This window comes from Bombina bombina, chromosome 2 (genome assembly GCF_027579735.1).
Source record: "Bombina bombina isolate aBomBom1 chromosome 2, aBomBom1.pri, whole genome shotgun sequence".
NCBI classification, from domain to species: domain Eukaryota; kingdom Metazoa; phylum Chordata; class Amphibia; order Anura; family Bombinatoridae; genus Bombina; species Bombina bombina.
The window spans coordinates 322,371,172-322,390,353 of NC_069500.1; the positions used below are offsets into that span (position 1 = coordinate 322,371,172).

At 37.7% G+C, this 19,182-nt stretch overlaps 1 protein-coding gene across 1 annotated transcript in view; it reads right to left on the bottom strand.

Moving 5' to 3' along the window:
* The window catches only part of KREMEN1 (kringle containing transmembrane protein 1), a 274,033-nt gene that overhangs the window by 108,713 nt on the left and 146,138 nt on the right, over window positions 1–19,182 (bottom strand). The window contains exon 3 of the mRNA XM_053701672.1: window positions 10,619–10,710. Within this exon, the coding sequence (XP_053557647.1) occupies window positions 10,619–10,710 (92 nt within the window). The remainder of the gene's footprint in view (window positions 1–10,618; window positions 10,711–19,182) is intronic.

The window sequence follows — 19,182 nt, forward strand, 5'->3', positions numbered from 1 at the left end:
ATTTACTCTGTAATAAAAATGGCTTACCGGATCCCATAGGGAAAATGACAGCTTCCAGCATTACATCGTCTTGTTAGAATGTGTCATACCTCAAGCAGCAAAAGTCTGCTCACTGTTCCCCCAACTGAAGTTAATTCCTCTCAACAGTCCTGTGTGGAACAGCCATCGATTTTAGTAACGGTTGCTAAAATCATTTTCCTCTTACAAACAGAAATCTTCATCTCTTTTCTGTTTCAGAGTAAATAGTACATACCAGCACTATTTTAAAATAACAAACTCTTGATTGAATAATAAAAACTACAGTTAAACACTAAAAAACTCTAAGCCATCTCCGTGGAGATGTTGCCTGTACAACGGCAAAGAGAATGACTGGGGTAGGCGGAGCCTAGGAGGGATCATGTGACCAGCTTTGCTGGGCTCTTTGCCATTTCCTGTTGGGGAAGAGAATATCCCACAAGTAAGGATGACGCCGTGGACCGGACACACCTATGTTGGAGAAATGGCGTTCCTTGAATTCCTATTGGCTGATTTGATTCTTCAAATTCAAATCAGCCAAGGGGATGAAAGCTACTCAAATCCTATTGGCTGTTCAAATCAGCCAATAGGATGAGAGCTAATGAAATTCTATTGGCTATTCAAATCGCTTAGATGCCAGACCCAAAACAAGTTACTGGCATTCAGTCCGTCTGCAGTGTAAATGGAACGTGACGTATGTAACGAGGTTTCAAGAAGATAGCGCATGCACATTACACACAAAGTCGGTTATCAGACACTATTCGTGAAAGACAAATAAAATTAGAACGGAGGATTTGGAAATCAATAAAATTTCGGAGTACGGTAAAAATATGACACACAAAGCTAATTAAAAATATGGTTAAAATATATGTATTGATAAGTTAAAGTTAAATTTTTTTTCATTGTTTAGTGTTCCTTTAAACACTTAGTTAAAGTACAATTCGGAACCAGCAGAGCACTGCTGGCAGTGTGCGTAATTTGTTGTTGATCCAATGACTAGTGCATCTGATTGGAACCGTGGCAATGTCCACTTGGAACCTGCAGTGATGAGGCAGTGGTACCACTACCCTTTGCGAGGGTTAAACACCTAGAGGTGCAGGGTCACCAATCTTAAAATAACATTCTCCAATGTATTAGAGGATGCAATCTGGTGACTAAAATGTCCCTTTAAAGGGATATTAAACAGTGCTCCTTTGGTAAAAACATATATGTTAAATCAAAGTAAACATGAAAATAAACAAATTGTGTAAAAAAAACAGCAAACAACTTACTTGTTTACTTGCAAAATTAGCACATAGAAATTCTCAGTGTAGCCCCTGACCTCAGTGTGATAAGAATAAATGTAGTGTAAAAAATAAATAAAAAGTAAAATCCATTTAAAATTATGAATAATACATATTGCAATGATTTATATTAAATGACAGTAAAAGTTGTGTAACATGTTACATAATGCTGAACTATGTAGAATTATGAAACATAAGGGGAGCCATTTGTTTTAAAAAAAATTAAGCAAAGGCATCCTCTTCTGTGCTGCGGTTTTTTTCCAACTAGTGCGTCACAGGTTCACTGTCTAATCACAGAGAGCCCGATCTCGCATCTGATTGGATCAGCGGCATGTAGCGCGCTCCCACGCTAGGTAAAGCTGTCGGCTGCTTTACCTAGTGCGGAAGTGCACTACATGTAGTTGAATGGCATGATAGGGCTAGCTTTAATTATACATATGGCCTGTGAGGCTAGATGAAAAAACTGCCGTGCCAAAGAGGATGGCTTCGCTTACGAGGTACGTATACAAATTAGATATTTATTAAACATTTTTCAAACAAAAGGCTATCCATACGTTACACAATATTTACTGTCCCTTTAAGTATGTCACTGCTTAGTGCTTTTTTTATAACAGACTGTTTAACATCCCTCTAAAGTACTCAGTTCAGATGTAAAAGATGTTACAATTGCTTCCATGTTTCTTTAATCCACAGAATCCTCAAGGCTACATGTTCAAGGTGAAGACTGTATCAGTTTCATAAATACAAGAAAATTAAAACTGGAGTCACTAATAAATTGACTGTCTGTTAATCCTTTACATTGTTTGATGGTTAATAAAAAACAGTCATATCCAGTAATGTTTTATTTTGTAGTGCTGCACTGAGCAAAGAATTCCACTGATTCTTTCATTGTCTCCTACCTGCATCCTTCACTTTGATCCACTGTTGTCTTTCATTTGACCTGGTGACCTTATGTTTATATCATCCTAGCTCATAATTAGGAAGAACCCAGTTGTCTTGTTTCACATTATAATTTTACAATTATCCCCATTCTCTCTTTCTTCTCTCATTTCCGCTCCCCACTAAGAAGAGCACTGCCTGTTTTCTCAGGGCATGATACATAAAGAGGGCAATCCTATTGACATTCTGTATCGCAGATCAGAGAAACTAAATAATCTCTAAAAAAACATGCTCTCAAATATGGAGCGTTACAATAAAACATCAGCTTAACTTTTTTATCCGTCTATATTGCAAAAGAAGACAAATTGCAATACATCGGAATTATGTATACCTTTACATGTTACATACAGTAATAACATATACTGAAAGGGATACTAAACCCAAATTTTTTTCTTTCATGATTCCGATAGAGCATGCAATTTTAAGCAACATTCTAATTTACTCCTATTATCACTTTTTCTTTGTTCTCTTGCTATCTTTTTTTGAAAAGCAACAATGTAAGCTTAGGAGCTTATGAGCTAAATGTAGCCACCAATCAGCAAGCACTATCTAGGGTTCTGAACCAAAAATGTGCAGATCCTTAACTTAGATTCCTGCTTTTTCAAACATAGCTTTCAGGCGATCATTGCATTAATTGTACATCTATCAATAGCTTCCTTATAACTATTATCTATTTTGCTTAGTTCTCTTTGTATCTTTTATTAAAAAGCATACCTAGGTAGGCTCGGAAGCAGCAATGCACTTCTTTGAGCTAAATGCTGACTGGTGGCTGCACATAAATGATTCTTGCTATTAGTTCCCAATATATGTTTAGCTAGCTCCCAGTAGTGTATAGCTGCTCCTTCAACATAGGATACAAAAAGAATGAAGCAAATTTGATAATAGAAGTAAATCGGAAAGTTGCTTAAAATAGTTCTATCTAAATCATGAAATAAAAATGTGGAGTTTCATTTCCCTTTAAAGGGACAGTCTAGTCAAAATTAAACTTTCATGATTCAGACAGGGGATGCAATTTTAAGCGACTTTCCAATTTACTTATATCATCAAATTTGCTTTGTTTTCTTGGTATTGTTTGTAGAAAGCTAAACCTAGGTAAGCTCATGTGCTAATTTCTAAGCCTATGTAGGACACCTCTTATCTCGGTGCATTTTGACAGTTTTTCTCTCTCTCTCTCTCTCTCTCTAATATATATATATATATATAATTCTGCTCACTCCCATGGAGTTATTTATGAGTCAGCACTGATTGGATAAAATGCAAGTCTGTCAAAAGAACTGAAATACGCGGGCAGTCTGCAGAGGCTTAGAGGTGATCACAGAGGTAAAAAGTGTATTTATATAACCATGTTGGTTATGCAAAACTGGGGAATGGGTAATAAAGGGATTATCTATCTTTTATAACAATACACATTCTGGAGTAGATTGTCCCTTTAAGTAACTCTTGCATACATATCACAAAAAAAATAATGATACAGTTTTTGTTGGATTTGATTAGCAACACTACTACATGGTAGATATATGCAATTAAAGCAAAATAGCAAAACAAGTATATATCTCCTATTCAAAACAACTGCTGAATTACAGAATGCATACATTTACATTTCATTGTCTATTAATGTAACATATAAAGAATTATGTTCTTCAGTCAAACTGGGACAAAGTGCACAGAAGTGACCCTGAGAACAAATGGGCCATAGTGCTAAGAGTAAAGTAGGGAGGTTACTCCCTCTCCACTTGCTTTATATATTATTGTATTCTGTAACTACAGACACAGAAACACCTTGCCTTCATGTTCCAAGCAATTGTACACTTAAGGGTAAAGATAACTTACACCAGGTCCAGTCATCTTTAATTACCCAGTCTCCTTTCTGTTGGGAAAATTTTAATTTAGTTTAATAGACTTCTTGAGAACAAATGCTTTCTATCATTTCCTTAAAATATGCGAGAAAAGAAAAAGTGCAATGTGCTAATATTTCAAGATGAAGTATAATTTTAGCTCAATAATTAATAACTATTGGCACAGTACATGTTATCATCATCTCTACTATGGTCTATTCATAAATATATATCACAAAAAATCAACTATTAAAGAAGCCAGAAGTAATAAATATTAAAGTGAGTTAGCTATTTTGGAATTAAAGGAACATAAAACTGGTTCAGATAGAGCATACAATTTTAAACCACTTTCCAATTGCAGAAGTTTTGCAACAATGTTACACACTATTTCCTGTCATGTAGTGCTTCAGGCATGTGCACGTTACCTAAATAGGTATCTCTTCAACAAAGAATAACATGAGAACAAAGCAAACTTAATAATAGAAGTAAATTGGAAACCTTTTTAAAATTGTATTCTCTCTCTAAATAATAAAATAAAAATCTTGGGTTTCATGTCCCTTTAACCTGCAAAGATTTTTTTTCTTGGATAGGGGATGGTCTAATTTTTGATGGGTAGAGAAGGTGGAATACCAAAATTAGAAGATAAATGAATTGAATATTTGTTGAATAGATATGTCATTTTGCTATCTATGCATGATATATATGAGAAATGAAGAATTATGTTTCCAAAGATCTGCTTACTAAAAAAAACAAAAACAATTTGTAAAAGCATTTAATAGTTTTTTTTTGAGTAAAACATTTACAGGATTATGAAATCTAGTGAATGTCATTTGAACCTTGTATTCCTTTGTTGCAGCCGGCTGGGGCAGAAAAAAAATGATCAAGCAATTACTGCGTAGAATGTTGCGGGGATAAAGTTCTTTAGGGTGCACTCCAGCCCCCTTTGGGAAAAAACCCACCATTTTCAAGGCTAAAAGTAGATACAAGTACATTACAACTTTTCTTTTTATTACATATAATTATTTTATGTGAAAATAAATAATCCCTTTAAGTACATGATTAATTAAAAACAGTATGGCTGGGGAAGACAGATGGCTAGTGGCGTGGATGCAATCAGTCTGCTGAGCTCTCTGCAGCTGTGTCTACCACTGTTATTTGTAGTTATTAGTTGTACATTGTTATGCAAGCTTCTGTAAGGTAAATATAGCAATACATTTATTAACCACTTTACTTTTTAATAAAAAAGTTATACATAAATAGAAACATTGTGTTACTATTGTGTTACTATTTTAAAGGGAAATACGCGTGCAAAAGAAAATGCTGTGTTGCTTTTTATTATTGTGTTAAAGGGACACTGAACCCAATGTTTTTCTTTTGTGATTCAGATAGAGCATGCAATTTTAAACAACTTTCTAATTGACTCCTATTATTAATTTTTCTTCATTCTCCTGCTATCTTTATTTATAAAAGAAGGTATCTAAGATTTTTTTTTGTTCAGAACTCTGGACAGCACTTTTTATTGGTGGATGAATTTATCCACCAATCAGCAAGAATAACCCAGGTTGTTCACCAAAAAATGGGCCGGTATCTAAACTTACATTCTTGCATTTCAAATAAAGATACCTAGAGAATTAATAAAATTTGATAATAGGATTAAATAAAAAAGTTGATTAAAATGTCATGCTCTATCTGAATCACGAAAGAAACATTTTGGGTTCAGTGTCCCTTTAAACCTCTGCAAAGGGCTAAACATATAGTTAGAGTCAGCACCAGAACAGCAATGCATGAATTGGACAAAACCGAACACATCTGATGAGCCAATGACATACGGCATATGCATAACTGCCAATCACAGCTAGCTTCTGAGCTTATCAGAACAAAGTACATTTGCTAAATTAACCCCTTAATGACAACTGACGTACCAGGTACGTCATGCATTAACAAGCAGTTAATGACAATGGACGTACCTGGTACGTCAGTTGTCTAACAGAGTGCTGGAAGTGATCACAATCACTTCCAGCAGCTCTGAGGGTATTGCAGTGATGCCTCGATATAGAGGCATCCTGCAATACCACTTTACAAGCCTCCGATGCAGAGAGAGCCACTCTGTGGCCCTCTCTGCACCGGTAGTGATGGTGCCGATGGTGCCTTTGTGCGGTGGGAGGAGGGAGCGTGTGCGCGCGTGCACGATGCGCGCGCTTGTGCACGTTGGTGCGCGTGCACATGGACGCGCGTGCACGTGCGCGCATTAGCCACACTGACACCAATGAAGGAAGGGGGAAAAAAAAAGTTAAAAAAAAAGTTATTTTTTTTTTTTTTACATATAAAAGGATCTGGGAGGGGGAGGGGGTGGGGGTATTGTGGGGGGGGGGGGGGCTGCTACACTACAGAAATAATTAAATATACAAATAAAAGTTATAAATAAAATTTAAATAGTTTGGTTTGTGGGGCCAAACTGGGTACTGGCAGACAGCTGCCAGTACCCAAGATGGTGGTAATTAGGTAGGGGAGAGGGTTAGAGAGCTGGAGGGGGGATCAGGGAGGTTGGTGCTAAGGCAGGGGTCCATCACAACTAAAATATTTTATAATTTTTATTTAAAAAAAAAACAAAAACTCTTTTATTTAGTACTGGCAGACTTTCTGCCAGTACTTAAGATGGCGGTAACAATTGTGGGGTGGGGGAGGGAAGAGAGCTGTTTGGGAGGGATCAGGGGGTGGGATGTGTCAGGTGGGAGGCTGATCTCTAAAATTAACCCTGCAAGCTCCCTACAAGCTACCTAATTTAACCCCTTCACTGCTGGGCATAATTCACGTGTGGTGCGCAGCAGAATTTAGCGGCCTTCTAATTACCAAAAAGCAACGCCAAAGCCATATAAGTCTGCTATTTCTGAACAAAGGGGATCCCAGAGAAGCTTTTAAAACAATTTCTGCCATAATAGCACAAGCTGTTTGTAAATAATTTCAGTGAGAAACCTAAAATTGTGAAAAATGTAAAGTTTTTTTTTTTTATTTGCTCGCATTTGGTGGTGAAATGGTGGCATAAAATATACCAAAATGGGCCTAGATCAATACTTGGGGTTGTCTACTACACTACACTAAAGCTAAAATTAACCCTACAAGCTCCCTAATTAACCCCTTCACTCCTGGGCATAAAACATGTGTGGTGCGCAGCGGCATTTAGCGGCCTTCTAATTACCAAAAAGCAACCACAAAGCCATATGAGTCTGTTATTTCTGAAAAAGGGGATCCCAGAGAAGCATTTACAACCATTTGTGCCATAATTGCAGAAGCTGTTTGTAAATAATTTCAGTGGGAAACCTAAAGTTTTTGACAAAATTTGTGAAAAAGTTAACTTTTTTTTTTTTTTATCACATTTGGCGGTGAAATGGTGGCATGAAATATACCAAAATGGGCCTAGATCAATACTTTGGGATGTCTTCTAAAACAAAATATATACATGTCAAGGGATATTCAGGTATTCCTGACAGATATCAGGGTTCCAAAGTAACTAGCGCCCATTTTGAAAAAAAGTGGTTTGGAAATAGCAAAGTGCTACTTGTATTTATTGCCCCATAAATTGCAAAAAAAGCAAAGAACATGTAAACATTGGGTATTTCTAAACTCAGGACAAAATTTAGAAACTATTTAGCATGGGTGTTTTTTGGTGATTGTAGATGTGTAACAGATTTTGGGGGTCAAAGTTCGAAAAAGTGTGTTTTTTTCCATTTTTTCCTCATATTTTATCATATTTTTTTTTAGTAAATTATAAGATATGATGAAAATAATGGTATCTTTAGAAAGTCCATTTAATGACGAGAAAAACGGTATATAATATGTGTGGGTACAGTAAACGAGTAAGAGGAAAATTACAGCTTAACGCAAACACTGCAGAAATGTAAAAATAGCCATTGTCATTAAGGGTAAGAAAATTGAAAAATGGTCCGGTCATTAAGGGGTTAAAGGGACACTGAACCCAAATTTGTTCTTTCATGATTCAGATAGAGCATGAAATTTTAAGCAACTTTCTAATTGACTCCTATTATCACATTTTCTTCAAGCTCGCGGTAGCAATTAGCGCTCAAAAAATTAACCAGAGATCCGATAGACGGCATTATTATAAGTAGCATTTTTTAAAATAAAAAAGAACTTGCACTAGGCCTCTGACGACATCAAAACAAGGCTCCCATTGGAGCCTATGGAAGCGCAAGATTCTCAGCAATGCGAATGCGAGCTCGCATTCGCATTGCTGTTAACTTGTAATACAAGCTAATGTGTGCTGGTATTACACAGTGGAGCACACATATTGCTTTCTTTCAAGCGATATTTAGTGCTCCACTTGTAATCTGGCCTTTAATAAACTATTTAATTTACAAATATATCAGATTCCTATGTTTTATTAATATATTGGTCTTCATGTCATGTTTTATATTTCAAATTAAATTGTGATTTATTTAATGCTTAAATAAACAATTACACAGGTTTTATTACATTAAACATTCATATTAATATTGCATATTAATTATCTTTAAATATTCATATTTGTGCAGCATATGTTTGTGTTTTACATGTTTAGAAACCTTATAAAAACACTACTAGTTCTAAAGACCATTCTGTCCCTTTACACCAAGATGAATTTACAAAAAACTTCTGTTCTAATCATCATCGGTATTCAGCAAACTGACATTTGTTTTAGGTATCAATGTGCACTGAACAAAAGGACCATTAAACACCTCTTACTTTTGGGGAAAATTGTGCTTTGTCCCACGCTCCCTAAAGAGGACAAAAAGTAAAATCTGCAAATTGCTTAAACCAACTATTGGATTTGCAGCATTTGAATGGTACCGAATTTGCTTTGTGACATCTCTAGGGAGAGTGGGACAAGCAGAATTTAGTGTTAGTTTGGACTTTAATGGGAGGAGAAAGTGAACCATCCGTTGCTGTAAAGCAGCAAGCACAAGATGTTGTCTCTACTGGTTTTTAAAAAGCCAAACAATGTAATTGTTTCCGGCTGCCATTTTAATCAAATTGTCAAAAATGATTACCAGCTTTAATAATGTGCCAATAGTTTTTATGTAAGTAAAAAAATTATCTATCAGTAAAGGAACGACTTGGGTTCACTTTAAATTTCAGTAAACTGATGCCTTTCTTACTTTGTATTGGTGCAGCAAATTCAGACACCTACTTGTACAAGCCTGCAGTTTAGTGAGCAGACGCTCACCTGCTGTAGCATGGAAAACAAGTTAAAGTTTCCCATTTGGGTGAGTGTTTCCAGATAAAGGGTAAGCTTGTAATCTTGACATTAGTGCTAACACATTACATATTCTTGTTTCTAACTAACCCAGGTCCTCATATGATTATGTCGTTTTCTTGCATATTGTTGCACTGGGAATACTATGTCCCAGTTATTTATATTTTGAAACATCATTGTCTGGCACTTGCAGAGATGTTCACATAAATACAAACGCAGAACTGCATTTGAAATGTTTGCTTAAGCCTTTCAGAATGTTATAACCTCCAACTGTTATAATGAATGACGATTAGGCTATAAAGTAAAACATATGTGCAGTAGCGCTAAGAAAATTACAGTCCCTTCTTCAATGCTGCTGTTTCATTATCTATGTTTGACCTCTTTGAAGCAAGAGGACCACAATGCATTGCTTTATGATGGCAGCGTTAACACCGATAGCATAGATAGCTAAGTAAACTACAGATGAATTTAGTAAGCACTGCCTGCTATATCTATATTAGCAGTTTCCAACAATTTCAAATTAGGCACAACATTATTTCTTTCCTTACAGTTTCAGTGAAAAAAACACTATAAACAGAACAAAAAAACAAACAGAAAACCCCACACATGAACATATTTATGTGTTATGACTTAATCTATTTTATACGCCTTTTCTTCTACTTAGGGGTAGATTTATCAATAACCAGATGGACAAGGTTCCCGTGTAGTGAACCTGTCCTCCAGAGATTGCAAATTGTGGGGGAATCGTTCCACATATTTATCTTTGCGCTAGCGCCCACTGGTGCAATGCCACCTCTCTTGCTCTAATGCAACCAATTGCCAGAAAGGGTATAGGAAGCAGAGGTTTAAACCGTAGCTTTATAAATATCAGTTGCAGACGAAAATGAGCAAACTTGCAACCAATAGGGGCATTCACCTATTAAAGCTACCACTTAATCCATGATTTATGTATGTTTTCTGCAAACATTTTTGTTTTCTTATTTGTATAAAGAAATATTAGCTCAGCAATTCCTTATCAAGATACACATTTAATCCAGACAAAGAAGACAAGAATAAGCCAGTAGCAAAATATGGATACTCTCTGTGTCCCAAAAGGGACATGGATAGAAAACAGAAGGTTACAAAAATAAACACCGTAGGCTGGACCCCCCTGAGCAGCATAGTCATTAGTGTAGTTTTTTAGTTATCAATCTGTGTTTGTATCTTGAAACCCTCTTTATCTTTTTCCAAATATAAAAAAAACCAGAAAATGAACAATAAGTATTGCAAAAATGAGTGGAATGTGCATCCAGTCTTACTTCTGCAGGTTGGAATGTCACAATATTTCCAATACACCCCATCTTCATGCTCAGCAATGTAACACCAGGGACTGATGTCACCATCTGGATTTCTGGAAAAGCAAGCAGATAAAGTCAAATGAATTAGTGTAGCTGTGTGAGTCTATAAAATATGCACACTGCATCAGACCCACCTAGTGAGCATTTTCTAGCAGATCTTTGTTTTAAAAGCAAGATAATCATCACATGTTTCAGAAATTAGTCAAGTTATATTATACTCCATAATTTTTTAGTGCTAAAACAACTCCATCTGTTAGTAGAAATTTTTGCAAGAAAAGAAAAATGGATTACAATTATCATATGACAGTGACCAACGAGAAGTCACAACAGTGGACAATATTTTGATCAATAGTAGATATGCAAGCGATAACACTAGAATTTACAGAGGTACAAAATAAAGGTTCAGCCAGACAATAGACTTGGTCAATTCTCTAAAAATAAAACAAAATCCCAAGTGAGATAGATATATTCAATTTCTTTAATATCCCATGGAGTTTATTCACTAAAATCCACTTTGGTCATAGGATAAGACCGACATTTTTTTTTCTCACTGAAGAGTTTTCAGATGATAATGGAACTCTAAGTGATTCAAAACAACAATGAACTATGGCACATCCTACTGGGAAATATAATTGTATATCAGATAAAATCTGCTTGGCCTACGTGATATACAAGTTGTTATTATTTTTCCGCTTAAAAACACATAGTTATACATGGAACAAATATGGTATCCACCTAAAGATCATGACTGTCTTTTTCTTAACGGGAACTGAAACTGCTAATGTTTCTTTGGTGATTCATAACATATTTAAAAATGTTCTAATTTGCTTCTATTGTTTGTTCTCATGGTATTCTTTGTTGAAGAGATACCTAAGTAGGTAGTATGTATGGAGCACTACATGACAGGAAAAGGTGCTGCCATATAGTGCTCTTGCTAATGGTTAAAATTCAAAGTATATCAAAAGAACAAAGAAAAATTGATAATAGAAGTAAATTTGAAAGTTTAAAAACAGAATTTATACATACCGATAAATGTCTTTCTTTCAGGATAAAGAGAGTCCATAGGAGTCCATAAAATATGGGATATATTTCCTACCACTAGGAGGAGGTCAAGAACCCTCACAAGAGCTTTTAATCCCTCAAACCTCCTCTCCACACTCAGTTTACGTAGAGCTGAGAAGAGAGAGACAGAAAATGTAGGAAAGACAAAAAGCAGGGTTAAGAGGTGCAAATAAGAACTGTTGCCCTTAAAGAAAAAACCTGGGCAGGTGTATGACTCTTATCATTCCGAAAGAAATTTATTGGAAAGTATAAATTCTGTTTTCTTTCGTAAGATGATGAGAGTCCATAGATGTCCATAACATGTGGGATACAATACCCAAGCTGAGAGTCCATGTTAAGGATGGGTGGTACAAAAAGATGGCAATTCCTATTTGCTGGACACTGCAGCCTGAAGGACTCTCCTGCCAAAAGCAGCTTCGAAAGAGAATAAATATAAAAATTATAACATTTAGAAACGGTATGAAGAGAAGACCAGGTTGCCGCCTTGCAAATATGTTCCAAGAAGGCGTCATTTTTAAAGGCCCAGAAAGTAGATACAGATCTAGTAGAATGAGCAGTTAGTCTTTTCAGTTTTCCTGCAACCACTTAAGCCTTATGAATAGTCTGCTTGAGCCATGATGCCAAGGCCACCGCCGTAGTGTTTTGACCCTTTCTGGAACCTGAAAAGTGGACAAATAAGCTAGAAGACAGCATTCCTTACAGATAGAAGGATTAGGACACCGTGAAGGAACAACTATTTCCTGATTAATATTCTCTGAAGAAACCACCTTTGGAATAAAATCATATTTAATCTGGATGACTGCTTTATCCTAATGAAAAAAACAAAAAGGGGGGATTACAAGACAGAGCTGATTAATTCAGAAATACGTCTAGCAGAAGAAATGGCTAGAAGAGAACTTTCTATGACAATAATTTTTGGTCCAGAGTATGCATCGGTTCAAAGTGGGGAACTTGCAAAACAGAAAGAATCAGATTCAAATTCCAAGAGGGATAAATGAGCCTAATAACAGGACGAATTATCACTAAGGCTTTCAAAAAAGTTTGAACATCAGGCAACTAAGCCAGCTTTTTATGAAAACAGATAAGGCCAAAATCTGACCCTATAACAAACTAGCCAATAAACCTTTATCAAATCCACACTAAAGGAGCTGAAGAATTATGGAGATTCTAAAAGATTTCCAAGAGAAAACTCTAAAAGAACACCAAGGAAAGTAAGCTTTTCAGATATTATGATATATTCTTTGAGTGAAGGGCTTTCTGGCTTGTGGCAAAGTAGAGATAACAGAGTCTGAGAAACTTCTTTTTTTGAGAACTAGACATTCAACCTCAACGTCATCAAATTCAGAGACTTGAGATCCGTATGATACAAAGGTCCTTGAGACAGCAGATCTTTCCTTAGGGGTAGAGCCCATGGAGGAAGAGATGAGATCTGAATTAGGTCAAAGAGTTAAAATGAGCCCTGAACTGATTGAAGGGGTAGGTGAAGAAATGCTAGTCCAGCTGCAATCAGCTACACGCCTCCGTGACTGTCATACCAATACAACACAAGCTCAACAGGCAAAGTACGTAACAACAAGATAAATAGCTGAAAGTGCCACTTCAGAATGGGGAGGATTTAATAATAAGTACCTCTTACCCTGATCCAAGTCAGACACCGATTTCCGTCCACACACTGGAGCCGATCGGGAGCACAAACAAACAGCTCTCGGTATTGCCTCGCTACCATCCGCAGCTAGAGTGTTGCATCACAAGAAGAGTAGGCATGTCCAAAGAAACCCCATGCAGATCCACGGTGAGTCCCCTGTGTCAGATGGATAAAACTGGAGATATTTGAAAGAAGTATCCACCAAGGAAACAGTGATGATGTAAAATAAAACTTCACTTTTATTGTAACGATTCAATAAAACGGTCAAAAAGGCAACCTAGGGGGGACAATCTCAAGTAGGTTGCCTTTTTTACTGTTTTACTGAATCGTCACAATAAAAGTGAATTTTATTTTACATCATCACTGTTTCCTTGGTGGATACTTCTTTCAAATATCTGAATTCGGTCCACATAAGTTCTGTGGGGTCACGCCAGAGCTATGAAAATTATTGAAGCTGATACCTGTTTGATACTGGCAATTACTCTTGCAAGAAGAAAAAACAGAGGAAATAGATAAAGTTCCAAGGGAAGACTAGAGCATCTATCATGTGAACTCTTGGATCGCTTGACCTGGCACAATAAAATAAAATAAATGTTTGTGGTTCAATTTGGATGCCATTACAGCTATTTCCAGAAACCCCCCACCTCAGGTCTAATTGATCGAACACGTCCTGATGAAAAGACCATTCTCCTGGATGAAAGGACTGACATTTTAGGTAATCTGCCTCCCAATTGTTCACACCGGGAATGTGAATGGCCGATAGGGTGCAGTGGTTTTCTGTCATGATTACACTCTCTGGGGCATACACCTTTAAGACTTACCCTTTATATTCCCATGATGCTCCTCTCTACTTGCCGTTTAATGTTTATCAGAGTAGCATATAGTTCGTCTGCATAAGCTGTTCTAGAAAACTCACCTGGCTCTATCTATACGGATTGCTTATCCATTGCAAATCTGGGAACTCTTTCTGCATTCCTCTTACTGAAGAAATTCTTATATGCCTGTTTGGTTTTTCTTGCTGAATATTGGACCTTATACTCTCTGGCAAACACACAGATATCCTGCCCGGCACTAAGTCTGCAGTATCATTTTAACCTTACTGCCGTAGTGGTTCACTGGGCATCAAAGGCATTCTCAAGGAACCAGTTGAGAAAACAAACAAAGGGTACTCATAGTTCCCATATTTTCACTTCAAACTACCTACTCATCCTTCACAGAACAACCGCTGATAACTGCAAAGCCGGATCCTGTGTCTCCGTTCACAGACTGTCACGTAATCAGTGCATGTGATTGGCTGATGACTACACCCCCCCAAGCCCTGCATCATAGCAGTCCACGGAGCTCACTTTGCACTCCAGATTTACCTCACTATAACAAAGGGAAACAGCAACCGTCTTAACAGTACACTTCTTACCTCTGTTTAACCATAAGAAGTAAAAGCCTGCAACAACAAAAGAGACTTGTTATAAATCTTCAATTAGATGTTTTCCGTCCTATAAAAGCAGACCAATATTTAGTAGCTGGAGCTACTATACACAGGAGCCAGTTCTGTCTCTCTCCTGTAACAAGCTAATAAAGGGAAAACACTCCAGATAGTACTTATACTACCTTATCTGCAGCTGCGATCCAGATCATAGTTACTAATATCTACAAGCACATCTGCTACCTTACATATTAAACGGCCCAAAAATATGGATCCAGCAGATATCCCCAATGTGGTATATAATCTATCCCAGCATGTGGATCAATTATCACAGGGAGTGAGGGAACTCCAGATTCAAAATGACACCCTAAGAGCTATAGTAAGGGACAACACCCCAGAACCACAGGTATCTCTCCCCGATAAATTCTCTGGAGAGAGGTCAGCATTCAGACAGTTCAGAAATGCTTGTAACTTGTTATTCTGTATGAGACCAAAGACCTATCACACCGAAAGGATGAAGGTAATGACCGTGATTTCATTCCTAAGGGGAGAACCTAGGATATGGGCAGATATGTTTTTCGAAAACGATGACCCCATACTAGGATCCCTTACGGATTTTTTCTCTCAAACTTTGTACGAAGACTCACAGAAACAATTATCCGCTAAGACCAAGATGCGCTCCCTCAAACAAGGCCGCAGACCTGGCAAAGAATATTTAACGGAGTTCAAACTATACGCAAAGGACTCAGAATGGAGTGATGTTGCTCTTTGCAACCAATATAGGCTTGGGTTAAATGATTCCCTCAAGGATGAGCTAGCCCGTACTGAATATCCTAGGACCCTGGAGGGTTTAATAGATCTCTCTACTCAGATCGACAGACGTCTCAGAGAAAGGCGAGCTGAGCGCCAACAATCAGAAACGCCACCTAGATACTATCCAACTCATAGTTCGGTCTCCACCCCTAAGGATTCTCCTGTCCTTATTGAATTAGGGTTTATGAAGGGACCCCTACAGCCTTAAGAATGGCTCCGCAGGAAGAAAAGGAATCTGTGTATGTACTGTGTATCTCTTGCTCATTCAGTGAGAGAATGTCCAATCCTACAATGCCAAAAGCACAGTAAGTCTGACACTATAAAAAACTGTTTTACCAATAAAATTACTAACTCAGCTTACTGTACTATATCTCTTTCTCTACAGTGGGACCATCAAGCAATCCGACCTGAAAGCATTGTCGATTCTGGGGCATACTCTAATTTCCTTGATGCTGACATAGCAAAAAGAAATAAAATACCGTTACAATTAAAAGCAAAATCTGTGTCAATTCGTGTTATTGATGGGTCTTTTGTTAACACTGGGCCTGTTACACACCAGTCTATACCTATTAAGGTTACTACAGACATCGGACATGTTGAGTATATCTCTTTTGATATAATTCCTTCACCTTTGTTCCCCGTTGTTTTAGGATTGCCATGGCTCCAGCTACATCAACCCAACATTTATTGGGAGACGCTACAGATAGATCTCAATTCTTCCTTCTGTCAAAAAACCTGCTATCCTCACTAGAAAATACTACAGGTAACTGAATTTATGTTACCAGAAGAATACCATGATTTCCTAGATGTCTTCAACAAAAAAGAAGCTGAGACACTGCCTCCCCACCGTATATATGATTGCCCAATAGAATTGTTACTAGGAGCCACTATCCCTTATGGGCACATATACCCATTGTCTCAACCGAAATTGGACCACCTAAAAACATTCATAGCCGAGAACCGTAAGAAAGGTTTTATCAGGCCTTTCACTTCACCAGCCGGTGCTGGCATTTTTTTTTATCAAAAACAAAGACAACTCACTCAGGCCAATCATCGATTATTGTGAACTTAATAAAAGGACAGTGAAGAATCGGTACCCACTACCCCTAATACCTGAATTGGTGGAGCGATTAAGTGGTGCCAAAATATACACCAAATTAGACCTAAGAGGAGCCTACAATCTCATCAGAATCAGGGAGGGAGACGAATAGCTCACTGCATTCAGGACTCGTTACGGGTTGTACGAATATATGGTAATGCCATTCGGGCTTTGCAATGCCTCTGCCACGTTCTAACACTTTATAAATGGCATCTTCAGAGACCTATTGGATGTGTGTATGGTGGTCTATCTGGATGACATCCTTATTTACTCCAACAATACAGAAGATCATCTAAAACATGTTTGTTGGTTGCTAGGTCGTTTACGGACACATCAGCTATATGCTAAGCCTGAGAATTGCCTGTTCCATTTCACTGAAATCTCTTTTCTTGGTTACCACATTTCACCTTCAGGTCTCACGATGGAGGATAATAAAGTGGAGGCTATACAAAGCTGGCCGATACCTCCATGTAAAAAGGACGTACGTTTCCTAGGATACGCCAACTTCTATCGTAAGTTCATCAGGGGATTCTCAAATATTGCAAGACCTCTCAGCAGTCTCACTGGCTCACAATCACCTTTCACTTGGAATCCAAAGGCACAAGAGGCATTCAACAGTCTGAAGACATCTTTTACCACAGCACACATTCTGCAATTCCCCAATCCTAATATGCAATACATTCTAGAGGTGAATGCCTCCAACCATGCCATAGGTTCCATTCTCTCTCAACGGAAGTCTCCCTCAGAACCAATTCATCCTGTTGCTTTTTTCTCAAGATTAATGACACCTCCAGAGCTAAACTATTCCACAGGAGAGAAGGAGCTCCTTGTCATCAAAAAATCCTTTGAACACTGGCGCCACCTACTTGAAGGCACAAAATTGCCTATATTAATCTACACTGATCACCGGAATTTGGAGTATCTACAATCAAGTAAAACCTTGTCAGCCCGACAACTCTGATGGAGTTTATACTTCACAAGGTTCAATTTTCATATTACTTACCGTCCTGGGTCAAAAAACGGAAAGGCCGACGTTTTATCCAGAAAACTCAACCAACCTTTTACCAATGCCCCTCCTCAGACAATACTGACTCCAGAACACTTCATTGGTGCCACAATTGGTCCTACCTATTCTCTACGTACAACTCAACAGGAGGACACTATCTTCCCAAAAGACAGTTTGCTAAGAAAATCTGATGGGTTCTATTACTACAAGGACAAGCTCTACATACCACCTCAACTGAGAGAACCTCTAACAATCAATCATCATGATTCTCCTCTAACTGGTCATCCAGGTGTCCACAGAACATTGGATCTCCTAAAAAGGAACTATTGGTGGCCTAAGATGGATCAAGCTGTAAAGGACTATGTCATGACATGTCAAATATGTATGATATTAAAACCCAAGAAAGCTCGTCCATATGGACTGCTAAAACCACTTCAGATTCCAGATAGGCCTTGGCAAACCGTTGGAATGGATTTTATTGTCTACCCCCATCTATCAATCACAACACCATACTGGTCGTAGTTGACCTTTTTAAATATAAAAAATGACCAATCTCTTCAGAAACGGCTCAACTATTCCTCACACATATAGTGCGCTTACATGGTCTTCCTTCTGTCATTATAACAGATAGGGGGGTCTCAATTCACCTCAAAGTTTTGGAAACAGTCATGTAAGGTTCTCCAAATAGATCAACGATACAGTAGAGCATATCACCCTCCCACAAATGGGCAAACCGAAAGAGTTAACCAATGGTTGGAAAAATATATCTGCTGCTATTGCTCTTTCCACCAAGATCAGTGGTTCACCAATCTACCCATGGCAGAATATGCCTATAATAATTCAACTAATACCTCTACAAACAGTTCACCCTTAACCATTAACACCCTATCCGAAACATTTACTCACTTAAAAGACAGCGATATTATGATGTCAAAAGAAGAAAACCCCCTTCCTATTCCGTAGGAGATAAAGTCTGGCTGTCCACCAAACATCTCAAATTTAACACACCGTGTAGGAAATTCTCACAACTATTTATAGGACCTTTTGACATAAAGAAACTGGTGAATGAAAATGCTGTCACACTGGAATTACCCGCTGAATACCGTATACATCCAACATTCCATGTGTCATTGCTGAAACCCCATACACCTATTTGAGCACAAACTGCAGATTTTCTCCTACCTCCCATATTGACAGATGACGAGATCTATGAGATAAGTTCTATTCAAGATTCCAGGATGTTTAAAGGACAGTTACAATATCTAGTCCGATGGAAGGGTTATACCCCTGACGAGGATTCCTGGGAACCCTCCTCAAATCTTAATGCCTCTTGTTTGATTGCTCGATTCCACCATATGAATCCGGACAGACCTGGACCTGTTGCTGCTGTGCAGCCCCTTTGACAGGGGGACATGTCATGATTACACTCTATGGGGTATACACCTTTAAGACTTACCCTTTATATTCCCATGGTGCT